Source organism: Siniperca chuatsi, linkage group LG21 (genome assembly GCF_020085105.1).
Source record: "Siniperca chuatsi isolate FFG_IHB_CAS linkage group LG21, ASM2008510v1, whole genome shotgun sequence".
Classification (NCBI taxonomy): Eukaryota; Metazoa; Chordata; class Actinopteri; order Centrarchiformes; family Sinipercidae; genus Siniperca; species Siniperca chuatsi.
The window spans coordinates 12,714,630-12,740,560 of record NC_058062.1 but is presented as its reverse complement, the minus strand read 5'-3'; the positions used below and the strand labels follow the sequence as shown (position 1 = coordinate 12,740,560).

The window sequence follows — 25,931 nt, the reverse complement described above, 5'->3', positions numbered from 1 at the left end:
AATGAGCTGTGGGCACCTATTGATCCCCCGTTCTTCCCACTCTCTGTGCAGTTGTGTACGGTAGAATACACACAGCATCTTGATTATATTTTACTTTGAGCCACAGAGACTAACCAGTGCTTGTATCCTAGAATAGCCAACTACCAGGTCCCATGTTTGCCATGTGTCATGTAGTTTAAATGCAAATTTATTTGATAAAATGCATATTTAACCATAACATCAACTGAAATAATAAAAGACTTTAACCTAGAGTTTTATAAAATTAGATTGCGGCCCCACTACAAGTAAAAGGGCCCCTGGTCATGCAGGATCTGCCTTAAGGTCCTTCATTTCACATACTGTAAACCTTGGTCTTTAGGGGCCCCTAAGGGTTGCTTTGCCCAGTTGGTAATCCAACCATATTTAGATGTCACAGAGGATAATGAGACTGCTTTATGAGAAATCATCGTAATAATCATATAATGGTGTGTATGTTGTATTCAGTAGCATGTTCGGCTGACTGTTTTAAAATCATAATTATTGCCATTTGAATCATAATTAGGTGTTATATAAAACAAATAATTTTGTATTGTTTGTGGCGTGACATTACCGAGTTTCGATTCAGTTTTGTCAACACAAATGGTAACATTTAGACTTAAAAGATGAGATTGCCTGAGGCGTGAGGAAATGTTGTAAATGCGAATAAAGTTGGAGATTTTGAATCGGAAGCTACCGTAAAGCAGCCGTTTGTTTGTCGTGCAGCTGCAGGTTGCCATAACGGCAGTCAAGATGGCAGCGATGGCGACTGGAGATGAGCATGCTGCCTCTGAAGTTTTGAGAGGACTCGCCCGACATTTAAACTGTCTGAACGAAGACAACAAGTCGACGAGAAAGAGGGCTCTTGAGCTAATCAAGAGAGAGACTGTAGATAAAGGACTTTCCAGCAGCGTCTTACAGGAGGTTTTCTCTGCCCTCCTCAAGCCTCTCCTCAAATGTCTGTCAGACCCGATGGAAAGATGCAGAGAAACCGCGATAACGATGATAACAGAGTGTATTCGTTGTATCCCCAAACCTGAGGAGTCGCTGCCTTATCTCATGCCCTGCCTGGCTCAGAGGCTCGGAGAGAAAGAGATCCAGGAGCCGGCGGAGGAGCTTCGGCTGTCGGCCGTGGAGATGTTGACTCTGACGTTGGAGGTCTGCGGGAAGTATTTAGCGCCGTATCTGAACGAAATGGTCAACATACTGCAGAGAACCATCGTCGACCCTTTCCCAGATGTCAAAAGAGAAAGCTGCAAATGCACAGTAAAGTTTGCAAAGTGTCTGCCAGGTTTGTGAAAAGTTTTTTTGTTGTTAAAGTCTGTTGCCATGGTTTCGAGGCACGCGGACATGTTTGCTGTAGAAAAGCTTCCTGTACTGCGCAGCTGCCTGGCCTACCTCTACAGTTACATTAATATGTGGCTAGAATAAATCATGAGGTTGTATAATTTCACTGACATGTTTTTGTGCCGAAGCACTAAAATTGCTTCTCATCAATCATTAATCTTCCAAAAGTTGCAATGTTTGAATTCCAGTTGCCTTCCATCACTTGTCTCAACTAGGGCTGCAACTATTATCGATTAATCTGTCATTTATTTTTTCCGTTGATAATTTAGTCCAGCGGTTCCCAACCTTTGCCAACAATCAACTTTTAACCCGCTGTCACCAGTTGCAAATGTCAAAGATTCATGACAGGTCAACCATTTTGTGTTTCCTTTTCTTATCTGAATAATTCTTAGATGCCAGATGAGGTAAAATTTCAGATGGACTAAACCACTTGTTTGATAATACATTTTCAATCAACTAATCATTTCACCACTAATTATGTATCTTGATCCTAGTATTTTTTTTTTTTAAATTTGGCTTGCCTTAGATTCTTCAACAGGAAGTTCCAAATCTGACGGGTCCTGATTACAAAGGCCCAGTCACCCTTAATTATTATTTTTGGACAGTCCGATGAATTCACAAATGTGTGTCACTTTGGATGAATTCCTTATTTCATTCAGTTGTTGTCAGATGACACACACTCTTGTCAATCAAAGATTCATAGTGATCAGTGCAGGACTGTAATTGACCCTTTGAAACCACAAAAACTAAGCAATATCATAAAGTTAAGGTAACCAAAATCCCAGGATATATTCAGTCTATCTATCTCAATTTTGATATTATATCAATGAATCACCCAAATTGAATGGACTGAAGTGCATTTCACCTCTTTCTCTTCAGAGCACTTCCACATGCAGGCTGAGAGTCTGGTCCAGCCTCTGATGCAGACGATTGCTCATCAGCACTCCCGGGTACGAGCGTCTGTCATCGAAGCCACCGGGGCTGTCATTCAGCATGGCACTGGGAAAAATGTGGATGATGTGCTCTCTCACCTGGCACAGAGGCTGTTTGATGACTCACCACAGGTTCAGTTTAAAACAACTACTGTATTTTAAACATGCACTGCTTATTAAATTATTCACCTCCAGGGCCTACGCTTGTCTTCAAAATCAAAGCGCGTTGTCTCTGGGTCAAGAAATCAAGACTTTACCTCTTGTGTGACACATGCTCAATTCTGTTTTCTCTATCTTGCTCTTTTTTGTCTTAAGGTGAGAAAAGCTGTGACTGCAGTTGTTGGTGATTGGCTACTTCATATGAGAGACAGATACTCCTATTTCCACAAACTTATCCCACTCCTTCTGAGCAGCATCACTGATGAGATCCCAGAAATAAGGTGGACATACTTGTCATACTTTAGTCTTTGCTTCATAATACAATGTAAAACAGTAATATGTCATACATGATATATTCTCCCGCTACAAATATCTCACAGGGGAGGTTGTTTGTTTTTTTGATAACTCTTTTTATTCAAAAAGGGTGGAGGTTAGGGTACAATGTATCTCAATAGTGACAGTATACTTTGCAGATTTTCCAAAATTACCATACATTTCCAAAATAGAAGTAACAAGAATAGTAATAATGACAGTAACATTAATAATGTACAAGTATAGTTTTAAGTACAAATATAGAGTGCAAAATAGATGAATAAATATATATTTTATTTTCTCATGTTTAAGAAAAAACATGATATATTTAAGCCATTGGGATATAGAAGGACTCTTGGCAGAGTTCCAATGTAATAGCATGATGCATCTGGCTAAGAGAGATGTGAATGCAAATATTTGTTTTTGTAAGGGGGAGTTTAATGTTAAAAGAAAACATCCCCTAATACATATCTACAATAAAATACAGTACATAATATTGACAACAGTGACTATGTTGATTATTGGGAAGATGATCTGTGTTTCTACTCCCCTCCTGCAGACGTCTAGCAGCTGATTTATGGAAGCAGGTAGGCGCCCAGTGGGAAAAGGAGAATGAGGAAGACATCAAGGACAAGATGGACTTCCTCCTCACCCCACCTGCCTTCTACCCACCAGGAGGTCGGTCACAGTTGGCATGGTTTATTCTCCCCAGTTATTTGATCTGGTTATCACACTATGAACTGGGTCAGTTGCAAAGAGAAGAACATAGTGGTCTAAAGGGAAATAACTAGTATTATATAGTAATATACACTATGTTTATCTTAAAATTACTAATTTCATACGTTCAGTGTGGTAAATGGGCTGCATTTATATAGTGCTTTTATCCCAAGCGCTTCACAAGTTGCCTCTCATTCACCCATTCACACACCAATGGCAGCAAGCTACCATGCAAGGCACTGGCCTAACCATCAGGAACTACCTGCTCTGCCACAGCTGCCACAATATTTACATATAATTCCACATATGTCAGATTTAATTAGCTAATTACCAGCCAATTGTAAGATACATAGGTTTAAAGAGAATAACTTTTAGAGTCATTGTTTGGTTTTATATAATTTAAAGTGCATGTCTGATGCAGAGTGGTTTTAAAATGTAATCCACCAACCTGAGCAACATACACAAATCCTACAAAAGTCAGGTCTGTTTCTGGCTGTTGAGGAACAACATCTGCAGCTGCGACACACACACATCCCTGTAGGAGAGCTTAGAGAGTGCAGGATGGGGTGGTTGCATTGAGAGATACTATTACTACTGCCACCCAAAGCTTTTATTGGCATCCATTGTTGCTATTTTTCAACAAAGCAGCAAGGAAGGAACTGTATGTTGAACTTGAGCTTAAGCTTAGGCTATCAGCTCAGCCTTCCTTACATCCTGTAAGATTATCTTATTGAAGAATTTGGATGAAATTCCAGTGTTACAATAGAGCAAAGTTTCCAGCTGCATTGGCTTCACTGATCTCTCCCCATGCATAATAAAATCCCTGCCACACCAGTCAAATGTAAATTTTGAATGTGAATGTAGTCAGTACACCTTTCTGCATTAAAGCAGCTCTCTTTATTACAGCTGTCCAAGGTTATAACATACAGTAAAAATGATGTTGTGTATGACAGCTTAGTTGTCAGGGCAGGCACTGGCTTGGAGAGATAAGTGTTGGGGCCTCAGGGAACATGGTCACCCTATAGGGTGTGTGTGTGTGTGTGTGTGTGTGTGTGTGTGTGTGTGTGTGTGTGTGTGTGTGTGTGTGTGTGTGTGTGTGTGTGTGTGTGTTTTACAGTTCCTAGGCTTTGCATCTTAGTTAAAGCTCCTATGTGTCCCACAGCTACACGTTTGGCAATTTGGTTGAACTCTGGCTCTGCCTAGTGACAGAAACGGAAAGGAAGAGGCTCTCTCTCCCTCTTTGTCTTTCCCTTTCTTGCCGTCATAAATCTGCCGGGCCTCCCAGTGTGAAGAGGTCACTGTCAGACAGTGAGAGACGACCAGAAAGGGGCATGCTTTGTCTTGTCCTGGTGTGTTTCTCTGATTTATCTCTGTATTCCTTTAGTCCTCTCTTCCTCTCTCATTAGTGTGCCTATAGGAGAAGGAGAATAAGGTGGGGCACAGAGAGGGGGGGGGTGCTGGATTTGAAATGTAGAGGGCTATTTGAGAATGTGTTTCACTTGCTCTGACAAGTCCCTTGTGGGGAAATCTTAATCGTAAAAAGTTATAGGTAAAAATGTGATAAGTTGCAGCCCAGTTAGCAGACATTTGAAAACCTGAGAATCAGTGAAATTTATTGTTCTGTAAATCCTGTTTCTTAGTGTTCGGATAGTGTATTACAATATAGATTATGCAATTCCACAAGTTCTCATAAAAGATAGATAAAAAGACCACCATAGACCATAGACGATGTCATGGAGCTGGAAAACATTTTGCAGTTTGAGCATTCACAAACAAGGTGCTTGCTATGTCATTCAGATACCTTTTAATGAAAATCAACAACTTGCCCATCTCTTGGAGATGAAGGCAAGCTGAGAGAAAAGGAGTTCCTTTTAAAAAGAAAAACAAAAAAAAGTGAATGTTCTGCATTTTCTCCTCTAGTGGAGCGTCCAAGGCTGGGCTGCAGGGAGCTTGTGGTGAGAAACCTGGGCAGACTGGTGCCGGCCATTACCCACGACATAACCGATTGGCTGGTGCCCACACGGGTCAGGACCTCTCAGCTGCTCTCTGTGCTGCTGCTCCACACCGAGGACCACAGCACCCAGCATCTGCAGCCTCTCCTGGCCACCCTCTACCGGGCCTGCACCGACACAGAGAGGGACGTGGTCAGCAATGTGAGTCCCAGAGAGCAAGTCATCAGATTAGCAGGATATTACACATCATTCTCTATTTACTTTTTTGGATCAGGTGTGGAATTTAATTGTTTTGTGATATTTCTATATCACAAAACCAGATGGAAAAATTTCAGGACACATCTGTTGAGCTTTCAGTCAGCATTTTTAGTGACTGTCCTCAATCAAGACTGAGCTGAGCAAGGCCCAAGGACTTGGGATGCACCTGTTTACATAGGAAGATTCTGTAGATCTTTGATGTGTGGCAGATTAAAAAAGGACTTCCTGATTTTTTTCATCCTCCTTTACACTCCCTCATGCCTCTGTGTCTCTCTTCACTCTCTTCCTCTCACAACCAGTGCCTGGAAGCTGCTAAACTGTTAGGGACCTTTGTCCCTCCTGTCATCTTCCTCAAGCTGCTGCTGGATCATGTGACAACCCCCTCCTCTTCCTCTCACCCCTGGGCCTCTCTCATGGTGCTGGCTGCGGTGCTGGGAGGCTGCTCCAAGCCCCTCCTTAAACCACATCTTGAACAGATTGCCAACACTCTGGCCCAGCCCGACGTCTGCCAGGATTATCAACAGGTCAGCAGAGAGAAGCTTAGGTTTGGTTGTGGTTGACCTGTTTTTAACTTATTTACCTGAGGATGACTGATCTTTGCCAGTAATGCCATCTACCCCATTCCCGCCCAGTACAACCACATCCTTCTGCTGTTGTTAACTGAGTAGCTTCAGTGGAGTAGCAGCATCTCTGAAGTTTACTGTGGAAGGGGAAAGAGTTGCTGTTTAAAATATTCAAAGTCAGACTTGTTTTTATGACAGGTTTGCCAGGTTTTCTCTGCCCTCATAGGTTGCCCTGTCTTGATTTCCTACCCCTGATCTGTGTGCACCAGCTGTTTTTCTTTTCCAGTCTTGTGATCTTGGCAGTGTCATAGAAGGATATTTTCTACTCTCCCAGTGTACCTCAACACTCTTATTTTTGGCAGTGACAGTGCAGCAGTCATACTGTATATTTCTTGCCTAATTTGTCCCTTATGGAAATAGGTTTCGTGATAAGATGCCACATCTCTTAAAAGAGCTTTAGTTGAAGAGTCTTCAAGAGTTTTCAATAGCACTACTGTACACTTTGAGTTCAGTGGGTTCGCTGTTGAGTAATTCTCTAAAATGCCGACCCTGCTGAAGTGACAGCCCGGCCACATGGTGTTTTTCAAATCTAACATTTCAAGTCTATAATCAAAACGACTCTGCTCACACGCAACTGTGAAATGTGCTCCCACAACGTTGAAAGTATCACTATTTTCTTTACATAGCAGAAATTATAAAAAATGCCTTTTGAGTTTCTCTGCAAATAACAGTCTGCCAGTGGAAAAATCTAATCGAGTCCGGAGCAGACTCTTCCCCGCTTCCTTTCCTCTTGTAGCAAACATGTTTCCCTTTCAGAATCAAAATAACAGTTGTCTGGCAGAGAGCTATTTTCTGATCCTGCCGCACTACTGACTCACCTATACCCACAACTCCTCCCCCCTCCCAGTGAGGCCTGCAAGAATTTCCTTCCTGGGATAATAATAACAAAAATCCACTAATTTCACGTGACCCCTACATGGATGCTCTGACCCCTCTGAGCAGACAAGGCAGCACATAGCCTTTGTTTTTTTATAGCCATGTGTAAGGTCTTGGCACTAGACTGTGGTTCAGCCACAGCATTAAAAGAATCCCTGAAATTTCAAAGCCTGCCTGGTCAAGGCTGGTGATAAATTGTTGAGGGACATGCTGACCCCCTTCTGTCCTCCCTCGTCGCTATCCGGCGGGGTCACCTAGAGAGAGAACTAACAGGACGGGACGGTCATACGTTGTCGCACAGATGGAGGCAGACCTCTGCTTCCTCTCTGTCTGTTTCTCCATCTATCTCCTTCTGTCATTCTCTCTGTCTCTGTTTCTGAGAGCAAAGCACAAACTGTTATGATTCAAGAGCTCACCCAGACAAAGCACCTGCAACATTCTTTGGCAACAGGCAGGGTTCATAGCAGGGAGCAGGGCCAGATCACTGTGTAGCTGTAAATGACACCACTGGAGACAGGAGCACCTGCATCCCTCTTTCTTTCTGTGCTGAAATGCTGACCCAGAATATTGTACACTCACGTGCCACACAGTTGCTCAATCCAAAGCCCGCAGAGCCTTCATATGGGACTGATTTACTTGTATTGGATAATGGTTTAATTACCTGCAGACACACAAACAACTAAGACATGGAAATATCAGACTCGCTACCTTTTTATTTTATTTTATCTTTTTTTATTTTACTAAAATACGGCATCTTAAAAACTTTAAAGATATGTGCCTTTGGATCCAACTTGAGAGGGTTATGTGCCACAAGGCAGAGAAAGAAAAAGTAAAGTTTGACTTGGACAAAATGCAGCCTGTTAAGAAATGAAATATAAATAATCTTCAAAGTGAACAGAGGCAGGGGGAACTGCAGGGCTCCGTGGGGAGTTTGGGGAACATGCTGAAGATTTGGAAACTGATATATGATACTTCTGCACAACTTGACCTCTCTCTCTCTTTCAAGTCCTTGTTTTCTTTTCTTTATTTCAGTAGGGGGAAAAGACAGCTTACAAAAATAAATGACAGATGCTCTGCGAAAAATAAAAATAATGGTCATAAACTGAAGATGATGTTAAGGGTTTGAGGGAAAATGAAAGGCGAGCCAGTGGTTAGCGAAGCCACCGTGTTCTGAGGTACCTTGTGTAGTTTATATAGGGAGTTTGCTTATGAATCACATACAGGTTTATTTTCAAAGGGGTATTCCACAGAGGATTAACAAATCCCCACCACCACACACACACACACACACACACACACACACACACACACACACACACTTACACAGCCGAGTGTCTTTGTGTTGTGGTTTGCCATGGTGACAGGGGCATCACAATATCTGCAGGGCTGGAGTAAATTGGTAAAGATAGTACCAAGAGAGAAAGACAGACATAAAGAGGGGGCCTGACAGTGAATTAGCTGGCATATTTACAACCGGTCTTGATGAGGGACAGTGAACATGCTGTCTTGGTGAAATCCAGAGGAACAGATCAGCAGGAGAGCGGGGAGAAAAGAAGGCTCTGTGTCTTTTCATCTTGTCTGTGCATGGAGAAACTTCTGCACTTGTCACAATGACCAGTATTCTGCTGAATACACAAACATATTGCCATACATCAGCATGTTTCGTGCATGCCTGCCCTATGTCATGAATGACAGCTGTATACTGCTACACTGCTCTGCTGAACAGACAGATGAAGAGAGGAGAAGAAAGGCAGGATAGCAAACTTTACCTGACTGCAAAGGGTCGGCATCCCATGCACCGCCAGTGTTTGTTTTCCTGTTGCCATAGTAACATCAGTAGCTATGGGGGGTGGGCTCCCCACTGGATAGGAATCCCATAGCCTGGTGTGGCTCCTAAAAGTGGAGTCGTGTGTGTGTGTGTGTGTAATTGATGTATCCAGTGGTGGACAGATGCACACACGCTGTGTAACGAGGCCCCTGCAGCGTGCCCAGGCCAATGAAACCAGGTGTATCTCACCTGGATCCAGGTGTCCACCTAGTCATTACACCGCACCACTTTTTTCACTCTCCCTCTTTCTCTCTCTCAGCCACCCCTAATCGTTGTTTTCTGTGCATGTATAACATGTGTGGGTATCTGTACGCTAATGTGTGTATCTGCCACTGTTTGTCACGTTATTTCCACTACTGCCTCCCTGGAGGTCCTGCTGTGTTTACGTGCCAGTTAATGGCTTGGTCATAGGCAAGGATTTCCCCTATTAATGACACAGCGCAGTGGGTAAACTGTTTTGAGTCTAGTCAGCTGAAGAAATGAGGGCAAGTCGTGGTTGTTCAGGGCAGCATGGAAGTTTAGTTTAGCCTCAGACTGCCTCCGGAAAATGTGTTTACACACTTAACTAACACCCTGGACTCAAGATGCGTGTAACAAGCTTTTTTCAAGTCTGTGCTCAACACTCTATTGCAAAATAAAAACATTTTTTCATGTGTCTTGCAGACTGGAAGTCCTTTAGCTCTCCTTCCTCCTCACAAGCCCTGGCTTTTTTTTAACACTTTACTTGGCTTAACACTTGTATTCTTTCCAGATTAATTCCAAGATGTGCTGTGCAATAGCTACTCAAATTTGTGAAAAGATAGTGCGCCCCCTAGTGATAGAGCTCTGGTATTTGTCAGTCAAGCTCAAGTGGGTGAGTGTTTTGAGTGAGGGGGCATATGAGGAGGTTTCATTGAGTATTTTCGCGCTCACACACACTTGAGTCCTCCTCACCACCTAACTCCTCATCACCAGACCAAAGCAAACACCTGGAGGGCACTTTGCCGGCTCTCAACCCTCCACATACAAAAACACACTCTCTCACTCACTGACTGACTCACTCGCGCGCGCGCACACACACATACACATACACACACACACACACACTTTTACACCTTCCAGCCCCAATCCAGCCCTAATGACAGGCTGCGAGAAAACAGGAAAAAGGCCATGATCCCAGTGACGACATAGAAATTAGTCTGAGCCGCAGGTCTTTGTCTAAACATGAGCTCACCACAACACTGGCTGAAGATGGAAAGTTCTCACTCTGAGTTATGGTATCTTGTCAATCACTCACGGTTATTTTTTGTGTAAAATAAGAGACAGAGTGCCTGTGTGGTTACTTGTGATGAGGAGCCAGTTATTTGGTTAAAAAGCAAAATTTCCACCAGAGTTACTTAATAGTAGATTAAGGAGATGGTGTGCTGTGGAAGAGAAAATGGAGAGGGAATGACAGCAGGGCGGAATAAGGGGATTGTGAGGACTGAAGTGCAATGGGGTTCATCGGTAAAGAAGGGCGAACATTCAAGGCGAATCCTTCTCACAGGACTCACATCTGCTATGAACCAAACAAGACGATCTTATAATACTTCTCCATTTTCCCCAGGTTATGTACTTGGAGCAGTTGTTGGCCTGCGTGGATGTGTTGCTGCATCAGTGTGAGTCAGACTGTGGCTCAGTCAGCCTGCAGCTGCTGCAGGTGCTGGTCACCATCCAGAGCCTCTCCACTGAGCCACATCTCAATGAAAAGGTGAGAAAACAGTATGAAGATGCAATTCTAAAGACATCCTCTCTGCAGCTCTGCCATCACTTTGTTCCACGTGGGCAAACCAGCATTTCACCTCACCTGTGTTGTGAGTTGTACTTTGAAATGGCACTTTTTTTTTTTTTCCATACTTTTTTTTTATTAGAAAGGTAAGCAGGTTTAATGAAGCAAGAAAGCTATTTGAGGAATGTGAGCATTTGTACGAGTTCAAAGTGGGCATGGCCAACAGTATAATTACCCACTTAGCCAGAGGAGCTGAAATTGCACCTTTGGAGTGGAACTTTAAATCCAGCCCCGGTGAAAGGAGGCGGGTGAAAGGTGGAGAAAAAGAGAGACAGATAAAAATAGAGAAAAAACAGATAGGGAGAGATGAGTTGTGTTTCTTAGCAGGTGTGTGTCACCGACCCAACCCTGTTTGTGGCTCCATAACGCCTCCTCAGGTCACAACAGCCAAAGGATACGCAAGCTTCCATGTTGTGGTCAGCCTCCAAATGCAAAGGGACAAAGAGGAAAAGTGGCAAGTGAAGCCAACAGTATCTGAGGACAGTGTGTCGCCTAACTGTTCGTCGCCATAGGAGGCTAATGACAGGGAGAGGAGCAGGAAGGGATTGGCACCGATGCTTACCAGACACCACACGGGCCACCACTGTGTGTGTGTGTGTGTGTGTGTGTGTGTGTGTGTGTGTGTGTGTGTGTGTGTGTGTGTGTGTGTGTGTGTGTGTGTGTGTGTGTGTGTGTGTGTGTGTGTGTGTGTGTGTGTGTGTGTGTGTGTGTGTGTGTGTGTGTGTGTTTACGTCTGACTGCATCAGTGTCCAGACAGGGAGCAGTGTTAGAGAAGAGATGAGAAGGAATGGATTAAGAAAAAGAGAGGGAGGGTGAGAATGGCCTCGGGCATTCCCGGATCCAGAGGAAAAGCATTACTTGTTTTCCCAGAAAAGGGGCACGTCTTTCCCATCAGTCGACAGCTCAGGGTTGTCTAGCTCTCCTCTGAAGGGGCCGATCAGTGACTCAGACATTGTCTCTGCCCCTGTCCATCCCTGAGGGACTATGAAGGGAACTATGAAGTGGCCTTAAGGTCGGTTCCTCTGCCCCATAGAGTCAGCTAATTATTTATTCTCCTATCTCTCATTCCTGCCTTTTCCTCCCAGCTCAGCTTTATTGGTGTGTGTGCATGTTTTTGTGCGTGCGTGTGTGTGTTTCTGTCGGTTCCTGTGCCTTTGTGACATCCTGTGTATCTGTCAGGGTTTTTCTTTCTAAGTGGTTTTGTGTGTAAGACCTTGTCATGTCTGCATTGTTGTTCTTGCCATGGTTTCACATGATGGTTTTGTGGCTCCAATGTGAGCGTGACCTGAAGAATTCCTGAAATTACAAAAAAACAGCTATAATTGTTGAACTTAAACACCATACCCCCTGCTCTATTATCACTTTTTCTCATCAACTCTTATTCAAGCTTTTCTCCCACCCAAACTTCACTGTCTCTTTGTCTTTTTTTGGTCTAAATTCTATAAGATTTTATGTAAACATCGCAAGTTTAAAATGTGTTGACATAATTTTGTTCCACCTATCCCTCTCTCCCTCAGGCCTTGCAGAGTGTACAGTTCTTGTGTAAGGTGCAGGGCCTGGACTCAGTGATGGAGCTCTATAGACAACATATGGGCCAACTGCTGGACTGGCTGTCTGCCTCTGTCAACACCTGGTCTAGTTACTCCCCTCAGAGACTCCAGCTGCATATCATAGTCATACAATCAGGTGAGAAGTGAAGCCTAAATGTGCACAAGGCATTGCCAAATGCACGTATAGAGACACAATAATGGTCAAAGAAACAGTAAGGTTTTGAGAAATTGGCCTGTCAAATGACCTGTTAATGATGAGACTACATCAGTCATCAGTCGGAACATGCTCTTTGGGTCCATTTCACCCCAGCAAGTTGGTGGTGACTAATAATCTATATCCTGTTTTATTAAACATTACATTTCATGGAGTGGTTTGTGACGCCATTCTTACCTCAACTTGTTCAGACACATTTTACATCATAGTTTAAGCGTCAAGCTGTTTGTCCTGTTCACACATGATCCATCATCTTCATTGAAGCACATCAAAACCGGCAGCTGTCAAAGCAGCAGCACAGATTCTCTGTTGTACAAGGGATCCAAATAGTTTATTGAAATAAATTAGCCATTTGTAATTACCCATTTTCTAGTAACTGCACGTGTGAAAGCAACAAAAACCAGGGCTCCTGAGAGCTACGTAGGCATTAAAAGTTGGATATGTATGTGTCAATGGTGGTCGGAGCAATTGTCAGTACCCCTTGATAGATATGAGGGCTGTCAAATGACGCAACGTTTAAGGTTAAAATCTGTATGATTTATGGCTTGACAATATACCCCAATAGATGCATGCTGTTCCATTGTTGTTGTCCAAGATGGATGCCCATCAATGACCTTCACTACAGAAACACAGTGGAAGAATTTTTTTATTATTTTCTGTTACCCAAGCAGAGAGGCTCGTGGTCAAACACACCCACACAGAAAAAGACAGGGCTGTCATTAGCACCAGTTGGCTTCCTGACTTTTGTAAATTCCCGTCTCTCCCTCTGTTTGTCAGTCAGCCAGTGTGTCTCAGACTTGTCTAGAGGGGCTAGTCTTTGTGTGTGTGTGTGTGTGTGTGTGTGTGTGTGTGTGTGTGTGTGTGTGTGTGTGTGTGTGTACTTGCTACATAGTGAGGACTGAAACATGGTTTTTACCCTACAGAGTGAGGACATTTCTACAAAGTGAGAATATTTTGGCCGGTCTTCACGACTTCAAAGGGCTTGAAGGTTATGGGTTAGGTTAGAATTAAGTTATGGTTAGGGTAAGGGTTAAGGTTAGGCATTTAATTGTGATGGTAAAGGTTAGAGTAAGGGGCTAGGGAATGCATTATGTCAATGATGGTCCTCACAAAGATAGAAGTACAAGAATGTGTGTGTGGTGCAGTGGGTTAAAAAGCTGTGACCCTGCATTTGGTGCTGAGACTTCACTTTACCTCCATCTATACCATATAATCCTCCATGTGCCACACTTTCATCTCCATCTCTTTCTCCCTCCCTCTCTCCCCTCTCTTTCTAATTGACTGGGCAGCTGGGTACCCCTCTAATCCCCCCACGCACAGAGACTCTCACACACACTCCCACGGCTAACTGACCAGTCCACTCAATGATCCCCATGCAGGTCCCTACATCAAACAGCACCACAGCCGCCTGCTCTTGACCTTCGCCTGGATCAAGGCTACTTTGAAGCTGTGTGTGTGTGTGTGTGTGTGTGTGTTTTTTTTGCGCTTATTGAATGCTGCTCTAAGCTTCCATAGGTTCCATTCTTGCAGATGTGATCTTTGGTCTATTAACAGGACCCGATGACTTTATTATGGGCAGTCGAACAGACAGCGTGTGGCTGCTTTGTTTGATGTGCACATGATTCAGGGAAATCAGCCCTCTGCTGAACAATTGACGGTAGCTAATTTGACAACTGAGAACTGGTCATTTTGCTTGCTCATCAGCTCTTCTCACACTCCATCTGTGTTTGTTGGAGACAGGAATAATTATTGCCCTCTCATATCCTCCTCAGTCTTTTGTTCTTCAGCTGGTATGAGAATGTCTGATCCATTGTGTGTAAACTTGAGCAATCTCCCTCTCTCTCTATGCTAGGAATTTAGTGCCTTGCTCAAGGACAGGATACATGTCAGCAGTAATGAGGTTTGTTTGTCTGCATGTGTCTATTAGTGTAGTGAAATTTCCTATCCCTGCCTTGTTATATCCGTAGTCGGTGTGCAGCAACCTGCAGACTTCTCCTCTAACACCTCTAGTTAAGTTACACACCCTTTGATTCACACATTCCCATTGGATGAAATAGGTCTCCCTCTCTGTTTTTCCATATCTCTTTATCACGTTGGCCACCACCCTAGGGCAGTCTCAGGATTTCCTCTGTCTCCTCTCATGTCTGTACAATTCATGAGTCCAAACACGGCATGGACACTTATCACTCATTACACACACACACAGATTACTATATATAGCTCTCTAAACATGTAGTCAGACTGTTGGTGTGTGTGTGTGTGTGTGTGTGTGTGTGTGTGTGTGTGTGTGTGTGTGTGTGTGTGTGTGGTCATGAGTAACTTGGAACACTTGCACTGTGAGATTTTATTTTTTTTCCGGTAATAGACACACTCTGTCACACAAAGACCTTTTTTATGTCTCATTTTCTCAGAGCTCTGTGTCACTGTCTCACCAGTCCACTGAGGTCTCAATAACTCAAGCCTTCTGGTCAGTGCTAACATTAAAAAAAAAAAAAAAATGTCCTTTTCTTCTTTACCATTTCACAGTTGGTCCTGATGAAGAAGAATTAAGAAAATGCATAAATGTGAAAAGTGTCTTCTTTCTGAAAAGGGAACACTAGAGTTTTCAAGGATAGGTTAAGTATTTCGTGGTTAGGCTGAAAATGAGTAGTTACAGAATTACTTTGTCATTTGACTGTTGACCCAACAATGTGGCATAGTTAGGAAGACTTCAAACAAAGAATCCAGGTCCACTGCTGAGGTGACACTGAAGATTTTTATTGTGTAGCTTTGAACACATTAGGTTAAATCACAGCATTATCATATTGCAATATAGTCGGGGCATAAACGCAGCATTCCTGGTTTGATTCAGGCCGGGGGCCTTTGTTGCATTTAATTCCCCCTTTTCTCCCCATATTTGCTGTCCAATAAAGGCACAAAATGCCTCCAAAAAATCTTTTTTTTTTTTTTTTAAATCGTGTGTGTTGTAGGTCCAGTGATCGGGGAGTTTGTGAGCCAGTTGATGCCTCTGCTTTGCGGCTGCCTCCAACCAGACAGAGACACAGAGATGAGGATGAGCATCTTCACAATGCTTGCTAAATTGCTACTGGATGCAGCCAACACACTGGATTCCCAGGGGTGAGAGGGACACATACTATACACACATTCACATCGCAATACACACACACACACACACACACACACACACAGAGCAAGTTCTCTTATGAAACAAACTTGGGAAGGAATTGTTTCTGTTAAAGATAAGTTATTGTATGTTTTATGCTGAACAACAAAGACACACAACAGCTAAACTGCAGGTTAATTTTCCACCATTTTATCACCGCATGATGTTACATTGAGCTTTAAACTCGGCCAATTGGTTTGAGTTTTCCAAGCCATCATTATTAACACAGCTCATGTTTTTAGTCTCACATTAATCTTAGTACCATGTTCACAAGGGACCATTATTAGAAACACACACACAAAAACACAATAGTGTATTTCCATGAGATCATTATAACTCCATCAGCTTCTTTAGAACTTGTAGTTTATTCAGGTAGGGTCATATGATAACGGTAAGTTGCAGGTGTGATACAGTTTATCATATTTCAGAAATGGTAAACCATTACATGATACACCATTTCAAACTCACCACAAGGAATCCCATTTGAATTAACATGGTCTCTTTTGGGAGTATCAGTTACACTAACTCAAATTAGTTAATCACTTCCCAGCATGCCTGAAGAAAACAAAAGGCACACGGTGTCTGAATCGCTCCTCAGTGATTTAGTAACACCTTTGAATGGTTATTAACTGATGAATGAGGAAGTATAGGAGGGATGTCTGACACCCAGAGAGGAGCTCCTGTTTGTGGGTTCTCTGTGGCCCCCCTCACCCTCCAGGGTCTCCTCCGAGCCCTCAGCTGTGCAGCCTTCAGTCCAGGCTCAGGGCTCTAATCTGAGGGAATGCATTAAGTCTGAGGCCCTCTCTGGGTTCCAGCAATCATAGCAGCTGCTGCTGTCGATCAGACAGACAGACCTTGTCCATGGGGTTGCCATGGACACATCTGTGCAGCGTATAACTAACCCTAGCCCTACAGCCAAAAGGTCCATAAAGGTTAGTAGGTGTTTCCATTGGTTAATATGAGGAATAGACTGGTAATCTTCGTGTGTTGAGATGTTGAAAGTGTTTTTGGCCTGAGCCTGGCAGTAGTGTAAAGAATACAAGACAAAATCATATCCTATATCAGTGAAAAATGTTACATAAACAAAAGGAAGTGTTCTTAAGCCAAAACATTCTGCCACCTTTGCCAAAAATGTGGAAATTCGAACTTTGCTTTCAGCTTTCATCAGATTATTTTATCCATAAATGTGCAGATTAGACAAAAGAAGCCTCTGTCTCTTCCCCACTCCCAGTGCGGCCACCTGTGCTGCTAACTGCTTCTCTCATTCCTCAGATATATCTCCGTAATCACAGGACCATCAGGAGACAGAAATCATGTTACACCTTCAAACGGTTTCAAACAAATGCTTAACTTACAGTATGTATGTCTTTGCTCAGCAGATTGTAGCCCACACACACACGCACAAACATGCTATATGTCATCAAGAGGACAATGATAGTCATAGAGAAAACCTCTTCTCTTTGTTGTACAACCAAAATGACATAATGACAGCTCTGCTACAGAACAAGCAGAAAGGGAAAGTAAGTTTGTGTACATGTAAGTGCCTTTCATCCACACACACAATATCATTGCTTCATGTGGATTTGTGTGCTGTGATTAAATAGCTGGATGTGAAATTTAAGTAGAAGGTGATGTGTGAGAAATGAAAGTTCATCCTTTTTTCCCTAGATGTGGCAGGCTGAAATCATGTGCCACTTACAAGCGAGATATAAGTGTGTGTTTTCATGCATATGTGAACTGTGAAAGGCAATTTCAGCTTTCAAGACATAAAACAAGAAAAGATAAAACTGCTATTGGGGTGGGATCTTCCTCTTATTCCAAATGTGGTTTACCTTGCCTCAGGTTAGCCTTGCCTCATTTTCTATAAGGCCTGACAGTAACATGAAACAAGACAAAATTAAGCAGATCCAATTGTACACATGCCAAAAATGACCCTGTATTCAGTAACATATTCTAGAAAATTTTTGAAAGTTCAGCCTACAATTTCACTTCAACGTATTAGCACATTCTTTCATCAGTTTTAAGAGAAAGATTTTAAGACTTAAGAAAGGACTGGACAACGTAGTTGAAATCATTATCACATCAATAGTATGGATGTTTTCCAAACTCATTATATATGATATGGCAAATGTATGTAAAATCATCCATGAAATAATCAAACTGATGTTCAAAGGAATTAACTGTGTTCCAACAAATACATGAGACCAAATTCTCAGTATTTGTCAAACACAAACTTTAATTATTGTTTGACAAGTACATGATAAGCTCATAAAACGATTTTACTGAAATCTGATAATCGATATTATTGAATTACTGCCCAGTCCCACTTGACGAAGTAGACGTAGATTTTCTGCTATGTTGTGCTATGAGAGAGAGCTCCAATGTGTAGAGACCCATGGGGTGTACAGGCAAAATTTCCTGGCAATTTGAGTGTGTGTGCACAGACATACAAGTGAAAGGTAAAGTCCAACTCTTCTTTCCTTTGGACCTCATCCCTGTAATGTGGAAACACATCTTTCCATCTCCTGGCGTCATTCATGATGAGCTTTCAACACCTGTCAAGATGAAGAGACTGAGCTAACGCAGCAGCTCAGTCCTGGCTGTATGAGTGGCACACTGTCTCCCTCTACTGGCACTGAAACATTACCACACATTTTATCAAATGTCATGAGTGTCACAAGTTTATTGTGAGACCATCTGAACAGCCAGAGGCTAGAAGCAGCTACCAGAGTTGTTGGAGTTGGTTTTGGAGCAGAAGGCCAGTGCAGACTCTGGTGGTGTGTGAGAGGATGTCAGAGGGCCAAAGCCAGCGTGGAAAAGAGAGGGAGAAGGGGAAAGGAGGACACCCAGATGTTGTACTCCTTGCCTCCTGCTTCCCCTACACTGCCCCCACCCCACCCCCTCTGCCTTAGAACAAGTGTGGGAAAATGACTGCTTCATAGCCATTGTGTTGCAGTTTCATTCCCAACACCCATCATCATTCACTTGTGTCCTTGACACTTGTCCTCAAAATGGGCGCTATTGCTTGCTAGTTGTTAAACATATATAAATGCCAATGGCCTCCTACATTAAGCATAGAAATGTCTGTCTCTGCTCCTGTTCTGTCTCCATATTTTTACTCTCCGTCTCCTTCCAGGCATTTCCGTGACAAGTCAGAGAAGTTCCTGTGTGACGTCTTGCTTCCTAACCTGGTGTGGCACGCAGGCCGTACTGCTGCTGCCGTTCGCACCTCAGCCCTCAGCTGTCTGCTGGCCCTGCTGCATGGAGGGGCCATCACGCCTGGACAGGTACACTCACACATAAATGCTGCAGAGATGTCATCTACAAATACATCTGCCTGCGCAAAGGCACATATGACACACATGGGTCCCTTTGCACAGGTGGAAATAGATGTAACCATAAGGACTCCAGTAGTACGTACTCCTAATCTCCAATCTGCAGAAACACTTTTTATTGACTCAGCTGTAAAGGAAAAGATGTGGTAGTGCATTCTTTTAATCCATCAGGAGTAGACATTTACTTCAAATTCTCTGTTTTGTCCATTTCACATCAAAATAGATGGTCCCACTTGGCCATTTAGGAAAATACATCATCCGCCATCTTTCTCTCCTTGGCTGAAAGAGTTGGCCACGTCAGGTAGCAGGTGTACGTGGGGGCAAGCGGGTTCACATACCTTTGTCCCTGAGGAACAATGCTTCCACTGTTCTGGGCCCTTGTTATAGGTAGGAACTATCACCAGGACATGCCCTTGCACCTGCCTGTCGGAGCATGTGCCCAGTCACAGACACACACGCACATCTGGCTGTGTTTGCCCTTGCGTGTGCAGAGTGACCAGTTGAAACCGGCTCACACACCTCTTCTATCACACGTCTTTAACCACAAGGCAAAGCAAACAGCTAAGGGACAATGTGAGCATGGGTGTCGGTGTGTGGGTGTAGGTGTGCGATTAAGCTTTTACTATCTAATGGCACCCAAAGGTCCTCACAAGAATAGAAAACCTGGAAAAGTGGTGACTAAATAGGACCGTGTTACATTTGGAGTTTGGGTTCAAAATTAGGTAACAGTTGAGATGAAATAAACATGTCCTGACGGGTATAACAACAGAAGGTTATGTGTGTATTTCCACGGGCAAATCAAACAGCCTTTCATTTAGAAGGACATTGTTTCCTCTTTACTCCCTGTGAAAACAATTAGCAGCTCCAGTTACACTTGGCACCCTCAGATTGACACTGATGTAATGCCGGATCACTTCTCTGCCAAATTTTCCTCCTCTTTCTGTCTCCTTCCCTCCCTCTCCCCTCACTCCTTTTTTTTTTTTTTCACTATATTGCCTTTGCGGTTTCGATAGCAAACAGACAGCGTGACAGAGGTTTTAGCCATTACCTCCTGGCCTGTGGCTCGGAGCGCTCAGCCTCACCTTGTTTGTCCATTTCCTCTGTTTCTCATCTGTTGGTGTGATGAAAACATCGGTCTTCACTGGACGTCTGATGTTGGGCTACATGCCCGTGTGTCTGTACAAACTGATCCAGACCTGATGTGAATCTGTCATGCTTCAGGTGATATTTCACTTTATAAAATAAAAATAAAAAACACAATTCAACACAAATAATTGAAGAAAAGTATGGAAACTGTTCTTTAAGCTTTCCTGGGGATGTGTTGTCACTTTCATCAGACATTTGTCACACATTGTAAGTGGTCATGACTGTACAGCCTCAAAGCAGCCACTCCAGCATGTTGCAAGTTTATAGCCTCTAATAGAGGAGTACCTTTACCTTTACCATTGTGGAAATCTACATGAGAAAATGAGAAACTTTTCACATAAAACATCTTTTTAAAATCTTTTTTTGTAAACGGGAGACAAGTGTCTCCTTTATTGAGTTTAAATTATATTAAACATGTGGGCAGACTTTGAGCTTGTCATTTTTTGAACATTTATTTCCTGCATGCAGCTGCTGTGTCTGGAGGAGAAGCTGAGTCCCCTGGTGTTGTCTGCTCTGGAAGAAGACTCTCGGATGAGCAGACTGTTGGCTTGTCGGTCTCTGTCCACCATACTCAAACTCATAGGAACCAGTCTGCACCCTGAGGCCCTCAACAAGATCTACCCCGGTAAATGGCGAAAATTAATGCACTACATTTAGTCACACTGCACAATGAAACTGTACGCTTTGTAATTAATTCTGTATAATTGCACGTCACAGTTTACGCACCTAACATGATCAAAGAATAGTGGCATACTCGCTGTTGGGGAAACATTTACTTAATTTGCAATGTCTGCTTTCACTGAAAGTAAATGTTGTCAGATGCCAAAAGTGTAGTGAATTAATTTTGATTCTCTTAGCTAAACTACACACTATAAAATCAAGCAACTAGCCCACTTAACAGCAAAATCTTTCTTCTTCTTTTTCTTCTAATCCTGTGAATACATTTTTTGTTTGTATGTGGGTGTCCTTTCTCCACAGAGCTGCTGAAGCATCTGGATGACGGCAGCGAGGAGGTGCGCAGTGTCGCTCTGCAGGCCCTTGGGCTGTGGCTGTCCAGTCTGACCAAAGACTACAACCCTGAGCTCTGCGCCCCTCATCTGCAGCTCCTCTTCCAGCAGCTCCTCCTGCACCTGGACGACCCAGACAGCTCGGTGCAGGACCAAGTGCTCGGTGAGACTGGGTTCGGGTGTTTGAACCAGCAACCTCAGAGATGAGGATGGACTGTTGATAGCTTGTTGATGGTGAGGGCTTAACAGGAGGGTGTGCATATGTCCCGATAATGCTTTGTTGAAGGTGGGTTCAAAAATGAATTAGTAGTCTGGATCCTAGAAAAGTGGACAAAAATATTAAAGATTTACTCCATGTGGAATGTACCCTAGCTTTTCCCTCAACTCTCGTTGAGTCCTGACTATTAATCACAACCATAACTCTGTAAAATATAGCTAACTTTTTTCTAGTTGGCCTTTAATGCAATGTTGACAGTCCTGTATACCAATGCTGAAAAGAATGAGGAGGGATTATGAAGATAACATAATGGGATACATATTATGAAACATCCTTATGTGTATATACTGTATATGACTTGAAATGATTATATGGACCTAATGACCTTGATTGTCTGATAAACATATTCGGCTGATACAGATAGTAAAGATGGTGAATGTGAGGTGACGATGAAAGCAGAGTTTATGAGCTGCAGACCCAGCCTGCTGTGTCCGAGAGGAGTTAGGGGTATCCTCTATCAAACACTAAGTTATTGCCTGGCACGCTGCCAGCAGATTCCCCCTGTCCTTTATTTTAAAAGCTCTCCTTTATCCTTGTTTTACACTCAATTCATCACAGCTCGAGCAATTCCCCCTGCCAAAGTGAGCCATTAGGGGCTGGGCTGGAGGTGGCCCTCAAGAGTTGAAACACAAGATCCAGATATGGATAAGCACCCACCTGCGAGAGACACTTCACAGGTTGATATGTGAGCCCTAATATCTGTATAACTCCCCTGCCAGTACAACTGGGCTGTTTGTGTGGCAAATCTCCGCCTCTCCACCCGCGATATCCCTCCAACACAGAATGGTTCCACCTAATGACAACCACATGGGCACCCCTTCCCCTCAACACCTTTCCACATCTGCCCTCACACCCGTCCCGCTTAATCCCTCCATCTTTTATCTGTCCGTCTTAACTTCCTCCTCTCGTACCTACCCAGTGTTTGCTGTGACAGCCCGCAGCTTCACGGCTGTGTTATGTTGATGTATCAGTGGAAAGTCTGAGCAGCTTTTCGTGAAGTGTGTAACCGAGGCTCAGCTCCTCTGGACTTTCACTCTCTCCCACTCTCATGGATGTTAGCTGTCATTACTTCTGACAGGACGCAGGTGAGTGCTGATGCCTTTGCCAGCAAGCAAAGGCATCAGCACTGGATCCTGAGGCCTCGCTGCAGGATCTCTCATCTTCATACAGCTAGACATAAAAGGAAAGAGGGCAAAAAAAAAGAGGAGAAGGCATTCACACACTCACCAGATGCAGCAATAGCTTCCATACCATGAATTCTAGCCCTGCAAGACAGCTTTTGAAGGCCTTCCAAGGACAATAAGCATTTTTGTTGTTGCCATTGGTTATCAAGTGTCTGTAACATTGACTGCAGACAGCAGAATAACACGTGTAAATCAACTTTATGAACCAACCTTCACCCACATACTGTATGTCTATATTTCTTGTAGTTGAGCGATTTTGTGTGTTGTACGTGTGTATTTTAAGGATTTGCTTTGAAAAACGATACTGTAATTCTGTATGCTCCAATTTAAACATGAAAGGGATCATTTTTGACAGTTTCTTTGCTGTCTCAACCTATGCTGGATATGCAATAGTGATTTACAAAAAGATTTAACTCACACTCTGGCGATTAGTTACGCACCAAAACAGATACTAGTTAAGTCTGGTGATATTTTATATTTTTCTTATTGTCAGCAAATCCCATGAAAAGACCAAAACCAACATTGAATTGATCCTACTAAGTACTATAATAAGTATTGTCTGTTAGCCAAAGCCTGATATATCTTATTCCTCTGTGCCATAGACCACCATTGTCGTCTAAACACTTAAAAAAAGAGAGCCACATAGTTGCACTGGGTGACATGTTACTTCATTACGATGAACACGTGCTCTGTAGTTTACTTTGTGTCGATCCCAAGTATAGTTGAAAAATTTAACTATATATTTTTGACCTGTTTTTAAAGATTTACATCTTCAGTAGGAGCAAATAGATTTGGGCCTGAGAGCCACAGACAGGCAGAGAGAGGAAGTCAAAGTTTTGAGAGACGCATCGTTGTTTTTGATCTTTTCATTGGATTTGTTGACAACAGAAATATAGAATATTGCTAGCCCTATCCTTTAAACATAATTGGCTGTTACCAGGCTAACATATGGTGTACCTTAGTCATCAAGTTATAACCATCAAAACTGATTATCTAAGTTTATATTGTTGAGGGAGGGCAATGGATAGAATTGATACTTCTTTATCAATATATTTAATATCAAGTCTCAAAGTGTCTGTAATGCATTAGAATTGTTTATCAGCCTCAGAGAGTGTGTCAGCATATCTGGCCCATACAGTCTAAAGATATAAATATGAGCCATGCATAGCCCAGTTCTTCAAACTGTGATCCCTATGAAGTACAGTAGATACGCTCGGAGTCTCTTTGTGAAATGAGATGACCTCACATCTTCCTGAGTGATCGTCTGTATCTGACAGCACCTATAACTGCCTGCGCCACAAATGTGGAAGCATTCCTCCCTCTCATGCATGGCTCTGTTTGAAGTGTCCTTTTTTCCCCCCTCCCCACTCTCTTTCTTCCTCTCTTTGTTCCTCTAATAGTTGATCCCATTCTTATGCTTCTTGGATTTCAAACGCATATCTGCAAAGTGGCTTGATGTCTGCAGCATGTCCTGACAGCATGACGGACAGCACCTCTCATCCCTCCTTCTCTCACTCTTCCAGTCCTCCACCCTGATAATCCCAGCGTCCTGGCAGCGTGGCTGCTACCTGCTCAATCACACAGACTGTTGGCACGGGTGTAAATCACGTCTCACAAGTCATCATTGTTCTCCTTTTAATTCAAAGTCCCACTCCCCCACCCTACCTCCACACTAGCTGAGTACAATATACACAAAAGCTAAAAATCCCCTCGATCTCCTTGAAGAACAAAGGCGGGTATCAGATGATGAGTTTACATGAGCTAACTCATCCAGAGTGACAGCATGTCACCACTGGAACAGCACTTTTGCATTGTGGTTTCCGAAGCATTTACCCATTGACAGCAATTCAAGTAATTCAATATACCTCTGAAAATCAGCAGTAGGTGTGGGAATGATGGGAGGGAAAGATTTTAATAGAGCATTATCGCCTCCCAGTGGAAGGAAAGGGCACTTATAGTATTTGAGTAGCAGAGTTGATGTAGTGTAGTTTATCACTGCAACTGCATATCTGTGCAGTAAATATGCAGCTATAGCCAACAGCCAGCTAACATAGCTTAGCATAAAGACTGGAAGCAGGGGGAAACAGCTAACCTGACTCTGTCCAAAGGTAACCAAATCCACCAACCAGCACCTCTAAACTTCACTAATTAACATGTTAATATTAATCCGTGCAAAAACCGACATGTAAAAACAGCATGTTGGGGTCTGCAATGGGGATTATGTGCCAGACTATTTCTTGGCCGTCACTTCCTGGGGTCATCCTGAGGTTGCTAGGCAACCAGTGGAGTGTATTTCCGAGAATGTCAAACTATTCCTTTAAGTCAAACTATTGAATATAGAACACTAGTAAACAGTTGATTTTGATACTTTTGTGTGCTTTTAAACTGCAGTTATACAGTTTTGCGTGGAGGATATTATATTTTTGGTACAGAATGTTGAGTATTTCTGCTGTTTTTCATCTCATATCCTGAGTGCTGACTCCTGTCTGTTTTGTTTCTCTTTGTGTCTGTCCAGAGATCCTGAAGAAAGGCAGCTCAGTCCACCCGGCCCTTCTGAAGAGGGAGGCGGAGGCAGTGAGAGACAAACAGCGGAGTCCTCTGTACTGCGACCAGCTACTCCAGCACATCAGCTCACTGCCCACGGAGACTACAGCAGACTGTCCTGAGTGACATGAAGTTTGTGCCTTAATTCAAAAAACTTTCTCACCTTTTGATGAACAACTTCTAACAGCGTGCTGATAATAATATGATGGAGTATTTTTCACTTAAGGACTTATTCTCCTTAAAATGAAACTCAAACTTGAATTCAGTGGAGTTTTGACCCTCATGTAGTTGAGTTGAAGACTGACATTTTTAGGTGAACTGTTCAATATGCCTTTTAATGTAGTATGTCTCCTTTACTATTCAAGAACAGTTTTTCTGCATTTGTTCCTTTTATTGTGTTCCTTTGGTTCTGATGTTTGGTTTTAATGGAAACAAATAGATTTTTGATGCACGGTGGTTGTTTAGATGTTTTAGTAACACACTCTTTGAGATCTCTTTGTGCATTCCTGCACCCAGACTCTCAGCACCACCAGCCTCCACATGGTGCTGAGTCTGAGAGAAGCTGGGTCATGTGATTTTGTCTTCAAAATAAAAGTGTGTGTTTCATTTTGTGTAAAAAAAAGAATAAATTAAAAAATAAAAAAAAAGTTTAAAAAAATAATTTAAAAAAAGACTTAACTATTGA

At 42.9% G+C, this 25,931-nt stretch overlaps 1 protein-coding gene across 3 annotated transcripts; it reads left to right on the top strand.

The window, feature by feature from the left end:
- Window positions 1-731: 731 nt before the first annotated feature.
- LOC122868810 (dynein axonemal assembly factor 5-like) lies at window positions 732-25,852 on the top strand. Of its 3 annotated transcripts, none has more exons than XM_044181129.1 (13): window positions 732-1,306; window positions 2,242-2,426; window positions 2,610-2,734; window positions 3,325-3,443; window positions 5,403-5,635; window positions 5,992-6,216; window positions 10,605-10,748; window positions 12,344-12,512; window positions 15,560-15,707; window positions 18,890-19,040; window positions 20,703-20,859; window positions 21,213-21,475; window positions 25,218-25,355. In XM_044181129.1, the coding sequence occupies exons 1-12, from the start codon at window positions 769-771 to the stop codon at window positions 21,446-21,448; spliced, it is 2,430 nt and encodes an 809-aa protein (XP_044037064.1). In that variant the 5' UTR covers window positions 732-768; the 3' UTR covers window positions 21,449-21,475; window positions 25,218-25,355. The 3 variants fall into 3 exon arrangements, with proteins under 3 accessions (XP_044037064.1, XP_044037063.1, XP_044037065.1); XM_044181128.1 differs by having other exon boundaries at window positions 733-1,306; window positions 21,213-21,404; window positions 25,218-25,852; XM_044181130.1 differs by lacking the exon at window positions 5,992-6,216 and having other exon boundaries at window positions 733-1,306; window positions 21,213-21,404; window positions 25,218-25,852.
- Window positions 25,853-25,931: the final 79 nt, after the last annotated feature.